The sequence below is a fragment of the Anguilla anguilla genome, chromosome 8 (genome assembly GCF_013347855.1).
Source record: "Anguilla anguilla isolate fAngAng1 chromosome 8, fAngAng1.pri, whole genome shotgun sequence".
NCBI lineage: Eukaryota > Metazoa > Chordata > Actinopteri > Anguilliformes > Anguillidae > Anguilla > Anguilla anguilla.
The window spans coordinates 5614376-5629905 of NC_049208.1; the positions used below are offsets into that span (position 1 = coordinate 5614376).

Genomic DNA, 15530 nt, shown 5'->3' on the forward strand with positions numbered 1-15530 from the left:
TCTGTTGGATAAGATTATGTAATTTTCTCAAATTTCTGAGCATAGAAAACATTTGATAGGCAATAAATTACATTTAAAATTTTTCTTCCTGGAGGGCACCTTGGACTCACACACACACACGCACACACAAATATATACATACAAATATATATAAAACCAATGTTTCATTTGTGTATAACATAACACCTTAGCAATCAAAACAAAAATGCATTCGATTTTGTCTTCACATGCAGCGTCATCAGTCAAAATCACAAGAGACATGTACACCCCCCCCCCCCACACACACACCATCTTGCAGTTCGGTCGTCATAGTTCAGTTCATAGTAGTACCGTTTCTCCGCTGTGAACGATGCGGTGTCTCTTGAGGTGATGGAGCAGCGTGAAGGTCTTCCCGCACTGCGCGCAACTGAACGGTCTCGCGCCGGTGTGCACGCTCTGGTGCGTCTTCAGGCTGCTCTGCTGCGTGAACCTCTTCCCGCAGGTGGCGCAGCTGTACGGTCTCTCCCCCGTGTGCGTGCGGTGGTGAATCTTCAGGTGCGAGGAGCAGTGGAAGCGCTTCCCGCACTGCGTGCAGCAGAAGGGCCTCTCCCCCGTGTGGCTTCGCTGGTGCACCTTCAGGTAGGACAGACGACCGAACGTCTTTCCGCACTGGCTGCAGATGAACACGTTCTCTTCGGCGCTGGCAGCAACCCACTGGTCGTTCAGCTGGTCGGCCATGTTGAACGCGCAGGCGCTCAGAGAAGAGCCGGTCTCATACTGGGAGCCTGAGTGTGGCTGGGCTGGGCTCTCGCTGCCTCTCATGTGTTTTACTGAGGGTCCGTGTTGCTGCTGCTGCTGGGGCAGTAATGTCTGATTCTCTCTCTCCACTGTGTGCACAAGTCTCTCTCTGTACTGACCCTGCTGTGTGTGAATGGCCTCTGAACTGAGCTCCTCGCTGCCAACAGACGGCTTCTCACTCATCGTATCAAACTCCTCAACATATGAAGGCCCAAAAGAGGACAGTGTGTTTCCAGAGACTTCAATGGAGGCAGGAGCATGTTGTAGCTGTGTGTGTATTGACAGATGTTGTGAACACTGGTCTGTAGCATTAGAACAAATTGGATCATCAGCCTCTATGTCACTGTCATCTTGAGTAAAGGAAGTCCACAGCTGACTGTCTCTCTCATACATTACATACTCAGAGCCCAGATTGTTGAGTCTTCCTGTGCTGCGTTCACATCCTGTCTGACTGAGTCTCTGGGCTACATGCTCTTCCTCTTGCTCTGCCTTCACCACAAACTCCAGTTCACTGAGCTCCTCATCACCGTGTTCACACCTGTGCTGCTCACTCAGCTCCTCTGGGTCTCCTGCAGGTGTGGGCTCTGTGTCCAGTTTCTTCCCATCTTCTATAAGTGTGGGCTGTGTTACCTGTTCCTCTGTTATAGGAGTGGGCAGTGTTACCTGTTCCTCTCCTCCAGGTGTGGGCTGTGGGTCTCTGTAACACAAGCCCTCTTCCTGCCTCTCCTGCTTGATAAGAACTGGTTCAGGCCTGAACTGCTCCACATCTGCAGACTGCAGAGAAGATAATTTGTGAAGGTTGCAAATATGAGTCAGTGTCTATCTATTTATCACTGAATGCCTCAAACACACACACACACACACCTGATTGGTGAAAACGGTGAATTTCTATTAAATAAAAGCTAATTTAGCAGTATTTAAGGATGCATGAAATACCTGAGCTTACCTGATTCCACATTAATCAACAGCACAAATGAGCTCACCTGATTCTGCATAACGCCGGACTGTAAAGCTGTGAGTACCTCTTGCACATCTGTGGGTTCTCCACCTCTCCTCAGACCGAAGCTCCACTCCTGTCCGAAGACTCTTTCTGTGGAGAAAGCCGTCGCCCCAGAAGTACAAGAGTAAGTGTCACGATTTTCCGTTTTGAAACATTACTTATAACTTGCATTAGCTTGGTCACATAAACGTAGTGCCTTTAAGATTTAAACAATATAATGAGGTGGTTAAACGCTGCCACGTATCTTCTTGAACTCGCCACAAGGCGTCAATATAAACCCATCTGACCGGCTGCTACCACGCGTACCTGCACTGGATCTGCATCGGCCTCGCGCCAGCCTCATCTCGCGCTCCATCAACTGTAGTTTTTTCTTCAGTGCCTGGTTTTCTGTCTGACTCCGAGATATTTCAATGCGTAAAACCTCGCAACTATCATCGACAAGTTTGCTAATTTCAGCTACAGCTGTTTTGGCTAAAATATCCATGATTGTGGATAATTCTTCCTGAAAGGTAACACAGGTAGACATTTCACTAGCCAATTTATACGACTTCAGAAGATGACTTCAGAATGTCGGATTTTGAATTAGCTTTAAGAAGTGTAAGATCTATACTGGGTCCCAAGTCTGCTAGATTCACTAGCTAGCTTGTTTGGCGTGCAAACGGGAGACTACAGGGACAACTGAAAAAATAACACGCGAGTAGTCGCAGGTATATGACGTCATGCACAAATATTTGTACCATACATTATTTCATTTAAAATATCTTTTAAAACTTTAATCCAGCAATATCACTGAACATAACAGTACAATTGCAACACTACATTCGTAAACACTGAGAATGTTATACTGTGTTGTAATTTTTATGGAATCTGAACGTATTGGTTGTTACACACTGCTTGTCTTATTGTTTTCCAGGGTGAAAATCAGCCACCATGCTGTGATACAAAACAAATCGCCTAGATAGATCTCCCTATGCACTGTATCGCCTTTAGTTTGCATGGGAGGTGGCAATTATTGTGGGCGTACGCCATTAACTCACGTGACGATGTCCCAGTTGTCCTCTTCGTCTCCGTAATTAGGACTCATAGGACTGTCTGTGGATTTACTTCCGCGTTTTAAAACAAGAGGACCGTACCACATAATTTATTAGCAACAGTTCTGTGCACAGAACTTTATAACTTGTTATTATGGGCCTCAGAAGTACGTAACGCGGAGCGAAACCTTTCCCCATATATAGAATTCCGGATCAATCATAATTTCTCTAAGGAGAAATGAATAGGAGTTTCACATAACATCCCGGTCACAGTCTATGATTTAAACTGCCGTTTAGAACTTGGACGTTTTTATCCGGACACATTTCTCTCTGAAACGGCCCTGGATCCACTGAATTCCGATGCCGTTTTCCAACCGATGTAAACGAATTAGTTTGCTAACAGCAAGCTAACGCCATTACATAATTATTACGCACAGCTAGTCTGCAGGCTTTTCAAGCTGGTCTGTTATTTATTTGGGAAGGGAACTGCATGGGGCGGTCTGGAAACTCACTGGCTGTCTGGTTGTCTTAGCAACTACTAAATTGAACATAGTACACCGAGTGTAAAATTCGTCCGTTGTATGTTGAAGCCGCAAGGAGCGACAGGCTATCCTTTTTATTTTCGGAGGACATCATAGTCGTAAGTGACGCGCGAAGACAAAAAAAGTAATGAGGACTAACAAAACCTGTTGAATGTATGTAATCTGTAAATGAATTAGCAGTCATGGATATCCATAGCTTTATTGTTAGCTGGACAAATGTGGGAATGTTTTCCCACAGAAAACCTTACAGTTAGGCCAGAGCTTCATTGGCTGAATGACATTTCCCACAATCCTCTCGGTCTCCTCTCCAACATCACATCACCATAAAACACCCTTTCCCCATTTTATATTTATGCATCCCCTACTATTCAAATTTTGTTAATAATAAACAATTTCGTATGAAGACCATTAAGACCAGAGTAACTTCTTTGTTCTACACACAGAAAATTTGTTTCTGATATTTTAGTACTATGGTGACTACAAAATGTAATGTCTTTGAACTTACTATAATCACATACAGCTCATCCCAAAGTGTAGTAATTCATTTCTACTGTGGACTTTCTGGTGAGTTTTAAGTGCACTTAACTGAGTAAAATTCTTCCCACACTGGGTGCAGTGATATGGTCTCTCACCTGTATGAATTCTGTGGTGTGCTCTAAGGTTAGATCCCTGAGCAAATCTCTTCCCACACTGAGCACAACCAAATGGTTTATTCCCACTGTGAACCCTCTCATGTGTTATAAGGTTACCCCTCAGACTGAAACGCTTTCCACACTGTGCACAGCTGAATGGTTTCTCTCCTGTGTGGATACGCTGGTGTCTCTCCAGGTCGATAAACCGATAGAAACTCTTCTCGCACTGTGAGCAGCTGTGAGGTTTCTCCCCTGTACCAGTTCTCCAGTGGATTCTGGTCTTTTTGCTGATGTTTGAGACTGGATCTGTGATGTTCTCAGTAATTCCTATTTGCCAGTCTAAGGGCTGCTGCAGCGGTTGCCAGAGCTGCGAGGTTAGATGATCATTCATCGAGAGCGGAGGCTGTCTGTACTCTGTCTGCTGTGTGCCACCCATCTCAGATCTGTTCTCTTCACTGTATGAACACTGCCCACCTGCTTCCTCTTTCACAAGAACACCATCTGAAGCATGAACCTCTTTCCCCAAGGAAGATAGTGTGCTTCCAGAGACTTCCATTGTGGCAGGAGCATGTTGTAGTTGTGTGTGAATTGACAGATTTTGTGAGCACTGTTCTGTAGTGTCAGAACAAACTGCATCACAAGTCTCTATGTCACTGTCATCATGTGTAAAGGACGTCCACAGCTGACTGTCTCTCTCATACATTACATACTCAGAGCCCAGATTGTTGAGTCTTCCTGCACTGTGTTCACATCCTGTCTGACTGAGTCTCTGGGCTACATGCTCTTCCTCTTGCTCTGCCTTCACCGTAAATCCAAAAACAGGCTGCGTGTTGCACGTCTGTGCAACACATTCCTCTTCAAAGTGCTTCTGTTCAAAGGGACATCTCTCTCCAGCATCATCACCACAAACTACAACTCCTGTGGGAAACACTGGAGCAAATATTAGTTTTACTAATTCAGTAACTAGAAACATGCTACCCAATCCACATCTCTTTACCTTCCAATATTAACACAAAGACTTTCAACCTCTGAAGTAACAGGTACAGTGATACAGGTCAAATAACCCATGCAATAACAGAAGGTGACTCCTCTGAAACAAATCCTACTGAGAATAAGTCTGTTTTAATCAGGTAAAAGATGTTTTTGAACTTGTTTTTTTTTTTTTTTTTTTTAAATCCATGCATGCTATTTTTAGATATCAGTTTATCCTACAGAAATTTTGCACATATGGAAATCTGCTTGATACCAATTTTCAAATAAATTGTAAGGATTTGAGTATCTTTTTTTCCCTCCTAATTTGAAAAGTAGCTCATAAGTGTTCATAAACCAGGACTGTGACACGGATTCCACGGTCAAAATGTGTATGTATTCTCCTGACTAATATAGAAAACGTGCCAAAAACCAATGCAATCCATTGCAACGGGATATAAATAAATGCAATACATGCTTTCCATATACAAAAACGTATATGGACATAGCCTACTCTAAACAGACAACGTTATGCAACAGCAGGAAACGGCGACCGAAAGCAAAAACAGCTGTAGTTCGGTGAGCCATTAAGAACAAAAAAAGCTTTGACAGGTTGACTTAGCTAAAGTTGTGTCATCCGGTTACGGCCCGCATATTATTATTATCATTATTATTATTCTTATTGCCAAGATTCAGAAAAGGCCGTTAAAGAAATAAAACACTGTTCCTTGCATTCCCATCGGCCGCGTTTATGGCAATCCCGGGTCTCACAGTGTGAATACACGCAGATCGCGTCCCTAGGGCTAGACTATTTCAATGCGACAAGAAAACTGCATTTCACAATTTAAAACAACATAATCACATATTGTATTTCAGTATATGGATTTTTAAAACAAAGTACACAATACAGCCTAATACAATGCAATGTGGGTTTTGCTTTTCGTTGTGGCGCGATTAATGCGCATCATTGTGGAAAACCAATGATCACCATGTAGCCTACTGCATTTCGTTATGTTTGGTTGTTTGGATTTCACTTCGGCAAGTTTCCATAGATTAGAAGGTCATTGCTAAAAGTATTAAATCGGTTCACGATTAGGCTACTGCGCTGAACTGAATACACCCTGCACTTTGTTTTTCAAAATGAGAATTATATTTAAATCACAGGATGTGTGGTCCGGGTAGGAACGGTGGCATCTCGCTTAAATCTAGCCCAAATATGATTATTAAATAGTCTATGAATGTTTATTAACCTTTATTTCATGACGCATCTAAATGTATTCTCTTCGATAAATAGGCCTACATGTAAAATAAATAAATTACATTATAAACAAAGAAGTATAGCCCAGGTCTCACTGGAAAAATATGATATGATTCAAGCTAGTGTCAAACATACCTCCTTCTGCCCCTCCAAACTTGTCCTCAACCTGGACTCCAATAGAGCGGCTCTCTCGGGCTGCCGCCTCTCGCGCCGTCCTAAGCTCGCTCTCCACCTGCTGTAGTTTCCTCCTCAGACTGTCAATTTCTTTATGGCTTCGGGATACTTCCAGATGCAACACAACGGACCCATCTTCAACAAGTTTGCTTATTTCGGCCACAGCTGCTTTGGCTAGTACTTCCATAATGGAAGCTATCTGTTTCTGAAAAGCTACACAATTCTTCATTTTACCCACGATTAAACACCACCTTTTATTTTTGTACTTACACGTTCTGTATCTTTGTCTTTTCACCCCAAGAACACGGCCAAATACAATGTGAATTGTGAAACACTTCTGTGGAAGCTAGCCACTGCAAGCCCACAAATAAGGAAAGTACTTCCCGTAACCACCAAAGCGATAAATTTCAAAATAAGAGCTAGGACTCCTAGAAGTAATTGTTTTGTATTCTAAGCCAAATTTAACGTACCTGAACGTGCTGTCCTGAAACTATAACATTATTTGGTTATTGAATCTGTTTGTGAGCCTTCACGAATAAATCTAATAATTCTAATCATATTTGTTACTCCCATATTTGGCAGAAGTCTGTCAGCAGATACAAATTCTGATGTACTTGGTAAAAAAAAGCATTCTAACTCAATAAAAGGGGTTATGCTGGAGGTCAGAGGATAATGTAAATACGTGCAATGTCACCCCTTGAACTCCAAGTCCTAATTTAGCAGTTCATATATCACCAGGTCATAATCTCAAGGTGAGGCTACTAAAAACCCTTAAGTAAGGAAAATGTATGCCCACTTCCAGTAAGGGAAACTTTGAAATAATTTCATAACCCTCCACAACTATCTAATAACAACAACAAGAACAATACTACTACTAATAATAATAATAATAATAATAATAATAATAATAATAATAATAATAAAGGTGACAAACTGGCATAATCATTACTAAAATCTTTAAAGCCCTATGGACGTGAAATTAGATTCTGGTGTCTAACAATAACGTTGTCTTAAATTATTGCTTTTATCAGTCATTCATTCCACGGGTAGGGCTATAACACTTATACCATTGTAAAGGTTAGACTCTTCGCACTTTGATGCAAAAAACCCATCTCAATCGGCAAAACCACAAGAGATAACAAAATAAATAACAAGGTGGTTCCCTTCCCCGAAGGAAGGCTGAAATTGACATCCCAGGTAGATGATTGTAGTATTTAATAATCCAATAACTGTTCACAAGTCAAACAACTGCTAATACTACAATGATGGTTTTGACATCGCCAAAACCCCCCTCTGAGTCATTAGCAATTGATCCACTCTTTGTACATAGGCTAGGAAAAGTCATTATGCATTATTTCCATTGAGCTGACAGTTTTCAGGAGCACTTGAAAACATAGCATTCCTATGTAGGTAAACAGAGTTTCAAATGCAAAAAAATGCAGTTTTTAAGTGGGTTTTAAGGGGTTAACTGGGCTTCCAGCTCCAAAGACGTATGTTCGAACCACAGGCGGGGTACAGCCATTCTACCCCTATGCAAGGCATCTAACCTGAATTGCTTTGTTAAACATCCAGCTGTTAATTGTGCAATTCCCTCTGAATAAGAATGTGTGCCAAATGTTTAGAATGCAGTACTAATAATCATAATAAATGGTATTATACAAATTTTTATGCAGTGAGTGTAAATAAAAAATTATTAAAAGTACATCAGCCATTTTAAGAGCTACAGAGGGACTGCAGTCTAGTTATAATGGGTAAGGTAACTGGTCTTGTAACCTAAAGGTTGCAGGTTTGATTTTCAGGTAGGACATGGCCTTCAGTATACAGTATGTCCAGCTGTGTAAAGGGATATTATGTAAATTGTTGTGTAAGTCGCTCTGAATAAAAATAAGAGCATCTGCTAAATGCCTGTAATGTAATGTACTGAGTGGCACTGAGTTTTCATCCCATCTGAGGCTGATTGACAGAGGAAGATGCTTTAGCAGCCGGAAGAGCTTCCGGCTGAATGCGAGGATGGACCGATTCCCGGGGAGATCCAAAGGCGAGCAGGGGCAGCCATTAAGGTGGACAGTGCCCATTTCAGTCAGGATAAGCTGGACAATAACGCATCTAAAAACGTTCTCGTCAAGAGTCTCGCAGGAGAACTGCAGGTTATGAGAATTTTTTTCATTGTTTTTAATGACAAAAATATGTATAAACATATCAACAGCGTCATATAAAAAGTGTATCAACACACACCGCACTTTAAATTATCAGTTACCATTTTAGATAAAGAATGCAATTGCTACAAGGAGAAAAAACTAACTTCAACACACTACAAGTTAAACATTTTCTCAGGATGTTCTACTAAATTATTAGGTCATACGCTAACTTTGGAGTCATAAGCGGAAATTTACCAATACATCTACACTCTAAGATGGCTTTATTAAAAGAGGTAGCAAAGGCTTACAACACATGTTATATACACGCCCAAATTGGTCAGAAATTGTTCTCTCCCTCTCCACCTGATGTGTGGTGAGCGTTCTGATGCTTGTCGAGGTGAGTTTCCCTCTGATCACTAGAAAGCACTTTGAGCGTCTGGAACAGTGCTGTATAAATGCAATGTTTCATTCATTCATTCATTAATCCAAATGGTAAATGGACTGCATTTATATAGCGCTTTTATCCAAAGCGCTTTACAATTGATACCTCTCATTCACCAGAGCAGTTAGGGGTTAGGTGTCTTGCTCAGGGACACTTCAACACTCCCAGTGCGGGGATCAAACCGGCAACCCTCCGACTGCCAGACAACCGCTCTTACCTCCTGAGCTATGTCGCCCCAAATGCACATTACATGCACTGTAAGCACAAAGAAGGCAGTTTTGAGGTATGATATCAAATCTTCCACATTAAGTACAGAAAAATATTTTCTCTGTGTGAAGTTTCTGATGCACGTTGAACGTCTTTAAATCGGAGCAGGTCTTCCCACAAATGAAACAGATATACTCTCTGCCGAACGTGTCACACTGGTGGGCATTGCGGTTAGACGAGCAGGAAAAAGTCTTTCCACAGGAAGAACAGCCGTACGGTTTCTCACCTGTGTGTACCCGCTGGTGCCCTTGAAGGCTGCTTTTCTGTGAGAAGCTCTTCCCGCAGGTGAGACAGCTGAAGGGTTTCTCGCCTGTGTGAATTCGCCGATGTCTTTCCAAGTGGCTTAATCTATCAAATCTTTTTGCACAGAATGAGCAGATGAACCGCTTCTCTCCGATGCCACTCCTTCTTAAAGGCACGTTTCTCCTGGCGTTGAAAGCGCAGGCGCTCAGAGAAGAGCCGGTCTCATACTGGGAGCCTGAGTGTGGCTGGGCTGGGCTCTCGCTGCCTCTCATGTGTTTTACTGAGGGTCCATGTTGCTGCTGCTGCTGCTGGGGCAGTAATGTCTGATTCTCTCTCTCCACTGTGTGCACAAGTCTCTCTCTGTACTGACCCTGCTGTGTGTGAATGGCCTCTGATCTGAGCTCCTCGCTGCAAACAGACGGCTTCTCGCTCATCTTATCAAACTCCTCAACATATGAAGGCCCAAAAGAGGACAGTGTGCTTCCAGGGACGTCCATGATGGTATGAGTATGTTGGAGCTGTGTGTGAATTGACTGACTCTGTGAGCACTGTTCTGTAGGTTTAGAACAAACAGGATCATCGGTCTCTATGTCACTGTCATCTTGTGTAAAGGAAGTCCACAGCTGACTGTCTCTCTCATACATTACATACTCAGAGTCCAGATTGTTGAGTCTTCCTGCACTGTGTTCACATCCTGTCTGATTGAGTCTCTGGGCTACATGCTCTTCCTCTTGCTCTGCCTTCACCACAAACTCCAATCCACTGAGCTCCTCATCACCGTGTTCACACCTGTGCTGCTCACTCAGCTCCTCTGGGTCTCCTGCAGGTGTGGGCTCTGTATCCAGTTTCTTCCCATCTTCTACAGGTGTGGGCTGTGTTACCTGTTCCTCTGTTGTAGGTGTGGGCTGTGGGTCTCTGTAACACAAGTCCTCTTCCAGGCTCTCCTGCTTGATAAGAATTGGTTCAGGCCTGACCTTCTCCATGTGTGCAGACTGTAACAGAGGAGCCAAGAGATTATTGTGAATGTTGCCCAAAAAATCTGAGTCTGTGTCAATCCAGCCATTTTTCACTCACTCACTCACTCACTGCAGTAGGCGAGAACTGTGAATTTTTGTCAAAAAAAAAAAGCTAATTTAGCAGCATTAATGTGCACATAAAACACCTGAGCTGATCTGGTTCCTAATGAACAGCAAAGAAGAGCTCACCTGGTTCTGTGTGAATCCAGACTGTAAAGGTGAGTCTACCTGTTCCACACCTGCAGGTTCTCCATCTCTCCTCAGACTGAAGCTCCACTCCTGCCCAAAGACTCTTTCTGCAGAAAAAAAAACCATCACCCCAAATTTAGGATAGAAGAGTACAGGTGTCACACTTTTTTTTTCCATTAAGAAATCTTTTTCATGATTTGCAATAGCTCGGTCACACAAATGTAGTGTCTTTAAAACGAAAACGACACATTGAGGTGGATACACATTGTCGCATCACAATCTCCTCAAACTCCTCACCACAAGGCATCAAATAGACCTGGGCCTGCATCACCCTAGCGCCAACTTCTGTTCACACCCCATCAGCTGTACTGGGCCTGCACTGTGTTCACATCCTGAGGCTCTGGGCTACATGCTCTTCCTCTTGCTCGACCTTCACCCCGCACTCCTCGCTTCACTGAGCTCATCATCACCGTGTTCACACCTGTGTTGCTCACCTAGTTCCTTCGGTTCTCCTGCAGGTGTGGGCTCTGTGTCCGGTTTCTTCCCATCGTCTACAGGTGTGGGGTGCGTTACCTGTACCTCCGCTGCAGGTGTGGGATGTGGGTCACAGTCGTTTACAAACAGCTTCCGATCAAAGGGAGGTTTCTCTCCATAATCAGCACCTACTTCTACAGTTTCCATGGAGGAAATCAGAATAAATATAATCAGGATTATTCACCCTACAACCAAATGTGATGCACTCAAGAAAACCAAAACAACATAATATATTTCATTCATCATAAATAAGTATATCTGGTCAGAATGCAGAAAAGTTATTTTCAAACAGGTTCTGTTCAAACGTAGTCCCCTCTCCATAACCAGTATTGCCACCTATAACTCCAGTGACGAAACACGAACAGACTGATCAACTGTACTACACTACAGTAAATCGTTCTAATACAATAATTAAAACGATTTACTCCCGCACCACAGAACAGGCTGAGTACCATTTCGCTTAAACGTGTACACCTCCTTCGTAATGAGACCACTGGAAGTAGTTACGGTGAGTAAATTGTGGGGGAATAGTCGTGTATAGAGCTAGGTCGACTTCTGCTCGTGTGTAGCCAACATTCAGCTCGCTAGAAATGTTAATATATTGCATTCGGCCACTATTCACCGGCGACGTTAGCCACCGGACATTCGTAGGCTACAATTGATTACGAGTAATCCAGTAATAGTTACGTCATAGGTCATTATTAAACAATGATGCTGTAGTTAACACGAAGTCCATGCCTTCCTATATGACTGCCTTGTGAACCAATAAAGCACTCGGAATAAATTAAGATAAATGCAAACAGGCAGCCAATTTGTTTTTAAATACATACTTTCCCCGGCTCTTCTCAATTTTGTCCCAAGACGTACGGAGCGACTGTAAACAGGCGCCTTCTCTCCGAGTCTTCCTGCTGTCCTCAGATCGCTTTCCAGGGATTGTACTTTCATCTTCAGCGATTCGATCTCGCTCTCTTTTCGACACATTTCCAAGCGCAGTAAGACAAATCCGTCATCAACAACTTTACTTATTTCTGCCACGGCTGCCTTACTTAGTATGTCCATGATAGAAGCTATTTGTGCCTGATAATTAACACAGTTAGACATGTTTACGACCACTTCACATCACATAGGTACTACAGTAAAGTAATTGGTTCATAAAACCCTGCCGACTTTATTAATGTAACTTAAAAAGCATGAATCAAAGAATGACTAAAACATGAGCAACTATAGCTCAGTCATGAATCGGATTGCCCGACCGAACTTAAAGGTAACACACAACAATGTTTTATTTCCGGGTCATCAACAAGACGCAAACTAGTGACGATTACTGTACTGATGTTACGTATGCGCCTATATATTGCTTATTAGCTTTCATTCCCATAAAACGTGTTTTTGTTGCGATTGTTAAGTGTGCAAAAATGCCACGTTACTCACGCATAAAAGCACTGTCTAACGTATTAATTAAAATTGGCTAAATCTAGGCCACTAAAAGTATTGATATCAAAATGAGGAAGTTAACCAATATTTTTGTTGTATCTCAGCTCACACAAAATAAACAAGCTCGAGCCCTGTTCCAAAACAATACCTTGTGTTTCCTAAATTATTTCAAGCCCTGTGTTTTTTTCATCTAATCTGAAGAGAATGTGGCCATTCAAAGCTTATATGTCACATGGAAGTGACACATACCATTAGCAGATGGGTACTGTACTTATTTGGTCAAATTCTGACCCAAAAACATACAGTACATCCATGGGGAAAACATGTCTGTATAGGTTTCTAAGATTCCATATTTATTTAATAGGCCTAAATATTTGTATTTTTTATCTGTATGTATTACCCCCACCCCCTCCAAAAAAAGGCATAAAGAAAACAGTTCGGATAGCTCAAAAACCACAACTTGTAGAGTCAAAAAGATGTCATTTTTTTAATTAAATCCAGCAAGGACTGGAAATTACAAAACGATGAGGGAAAAAAAAACAACGGTCTTCATTCATCCCCTGAACCGACCACCAGAACTTGTGGCAGCGCTGCATTTTTAAGCACAGCGTCCTCCAGCGTCCTTCATGCACTGCCCAGCTCTCGCTCGTCCGCGTGGACCCTGTAGTGCAGCTTAAGGGAGTTCAGGTGCGAGTACGAGTTTCCGCACTCGTCGCAGCTGTACGGCTTCTCCCCCGTGTGAGACCTCTGGTGCGAGGTCAGGTGAGACGTGCAGTAGAAGCTCTTGCCGCACTGCGCGCAGTTGAAGGGCCTCTCTCCCGTGTGGATGCGCCGGTGTATCTTGAGGTAGAAGCGGGTGGTGAAGCTCTTGCCGCACTGCGCGCAGCTGAAGCGCTTCTCTCCTGTCCCGGCCCTCCTGTGGGGCTTTCCTCTCATCTCCGCTCGGGCCTGGGGGGCATATCGGTCCCCGTCGGGGGCATCGGGGTTCAATTCTGAAAACTGGGGCTGGGGCTGCTGCTGCTGAGACACAACGTCCTCATTGGTCGGTGAGCCCAGTCTCTTTCTGCGCTGACCATGCGGTCTGTGAATGACCTCTGACCTGAGCTCCTCGCTGCGAACAGACACAGACGACTTCGCACCCACTCCGAAAGAGGACAGCATTTTTCCAGATACTTCCACGGGGGCAGGGGAGTTCTGTAGCTGTGTGTGAACCGATAAAATCCGTGAGCACTGTTCTGTAGTGTCAGAACAAACTGGATCATCAGTTTCTATGTCACTGTCCTCTTGCGTAAAGGAAGTCCACAGCTGACTGTCTCTCTCATACATTACATACTCAGAGTCCAGATTGTTGAGTCTTCCTGCACTGTGTTCACATCCTGTCTGACTGAGTCTCTGGGCTACATGCTCTTCCTCTTGCTCTGCCTTCACCACAAACTCCAGTCCACTGAACTCCATATCACCGTGTTCACATCTGTGCTGCTCACTCAGCTCCTCTGGGTCTCCCACCGGTATGGGCTCTTTTTCCTGTTTCTTCCCATGTTCCACAGGTGTGGGCTCATTGTCATGTTCCACTGCAGCAGGTGTGGGCTGCACTACCTGTTCCTCTCCTCCAGGTGTGGGCTGTGGGTCACTGTTGTCTTCCAGTCTCTCCTCCTTAATAAGTACTGGTTCAGGCCGGACCTTCTCCATGTTTGCATGCTGTAACAGAAGAGCCAACAGATTACTCAGAATTTTACCTCAGATTTGGGTCTGCAATTTTCTCTCTCTCTCTCAGAGCTCACCTGGTTCCTCATGATGCTGGACTGTAAAGGCATGTCCACCTCTTGCACACATGTTTGTTCTCCTCTTCTTAGTCTGAAGCTCCACTCCTGACCAAGAACTTTTTCTGCAATGGGAGACCGTTCACGCTCTGAAAGAGTTATTTGAAAATGAATGAAGTTTGATAAAAATTCAATACCTTTGTCGTCCAATGTGGTTAAAAACTGAATTTTCTTTTTGGTTCAAAGAATCCATTAAATAATTATTTTAAGAAATAATCGTATCAATTCTTGACTATACAGCATGAATATGCAGCAAAGTTTAACACATTCCAGGCAAACGTTTCATTTCACATGTGAATCAAGCTTTTAAAAAACTTACAGAGTATCACCAGTAACAAACATAAGTGCATACATGAGCCACTCAGCGTTCCCAAGAGGTTCAACATAAGTAATTCACCTCTCTCAGTCCCTTGTACGCTACAAACCGGAACAGAAAGGGACCGACCCTGCGAAAAACGCTCTTGGAGTCGTCGCGCGGTCTGCAGCTCGCTCTCCTTCAGCTGAAGGTTCCTCTTCAGCACTGCAATCTCCCTGTGGCTCCGAGAAATTTCCAACCGTAACAACGCGGCACCATCGTCCACGAGTCTGCTGATTTCAGCCACCGCAGACTTTGCCAAAATGTCCATGATGGAGGCTAACTCTGCATGAATGTCCAAGAAATTCGTCATTTTCCCTCGCAATCTCACGCAGCCTGCTTTAAATTCTGTATGTATGCAGTCTATTTTGTTGCCAAAGACATGTAGGGAAGCCGGTCAACGAGTTGCTTGTTTAGCTTACAAATTTGTTTCAGTTCGCAATAAATCTGAAACATGAAAATGCCCTCATCCGGAACTGTTTCCCTTGTTCCTATTTCATCGAACACATGGGAGGAGTCAGCGGAGACGAATTGTCGTAATCAATGGAAAACAGTCGCACCTCAAAGTATCTCGGCTTTTAGTTACATTTCAGCACTGCTCCTGTTTAAAGCGTCTTTGGTCAGACATTTATTCTTATTTTAATCAAATTCCATATTCATAATTCCAGATTCAGCAATAGAAAATCTTTATTATCTTTAAAAATGCAAC

The 15530-nt window shown here is 43.3% G+C and overlaps 3 protein-coding genes across 4 annotated transcripts; all 3 read right to left on the reverse strand.

The window, feature by feature from the left end:
• Positions 1 to 15429, reverse strand: LOC118233559. The gene is made up of 9 exons (XM_035429316.1): positions 14864 to 15429; positions 14428 to 14555; positions 13279 to 14344; positions 11173 to 11262; positions 10679 to 10785; positions 10125 to 10465; positions 2084 to 2337; positions 1761 to 1867; positions 1 to 1551 (listed from the first exon to the last, which is right to left on the reverse strand). The coding sequence occupies exons 1-9, from the start codon at positions 15132 to 15134 to the stop codon at positions 319 to 321; spliced, it is 3597 nt and encodes a 1198-aa protein (XP_035285207.1). The 5' UTR covers positions 15135 to 15429; the 3' UTR covers positions 1 to 318.
• On the reverse strand, positions 3531 to 6749 carry LOC118234027 (zinc finger protein 605-like). Its single transcript, XM_035430307.1, has 2 exons — positions 6345 to 6749; positions 3531 to 4912 (listed from the first exon to the last, which is right to left on the reverse strand). The coding sequence occupies exons 1-2, from the start codon at positions 6610 to 6612 to the stop codon at positions 3861 to 3863; spliced, it is 1320 nt and encodes a 439-aa protein (XP_035286198.1). The 5' UTR covers positions 6613 to 6749; the 3' UTR covers positions 3531 to 3860.
• Positions 8532 to 12491, reverse strand: LOC118234018 (zinc finger protein 484-like). Of its 2 annotated transcripts, none has more exons than XM_035430287.1 (4): positions 12043 to 12491; positions 11173 to 11346; positions 10718 to 10785; positions 8532 to 10465 (listed from the first exon to the last, which is right to left on the reverse strand). In XM_035430287.1, exons 1-4 carry the CDS (start codon positions 12311 to 12313, stop codon positions 9269 to 9271), a joined length of 1710 nt encoding a protein of 569 aa, XP_035286178.1. In that variant the 5' UTR covers positions 12314 to 12491; the 3' UTR covers positions 8532 to 9268. The 2 variants fall into 2 exon arrangements, with proteins under 2 accessions (XP_035286178.1, XP_035286177.1); XM_035430286.1 differs by having other exon boundaries at positions 10679 to 10785; positions 12043 to 12490.
• Positions 15430 to 15530: the final 101 nt, after the last annotated feature.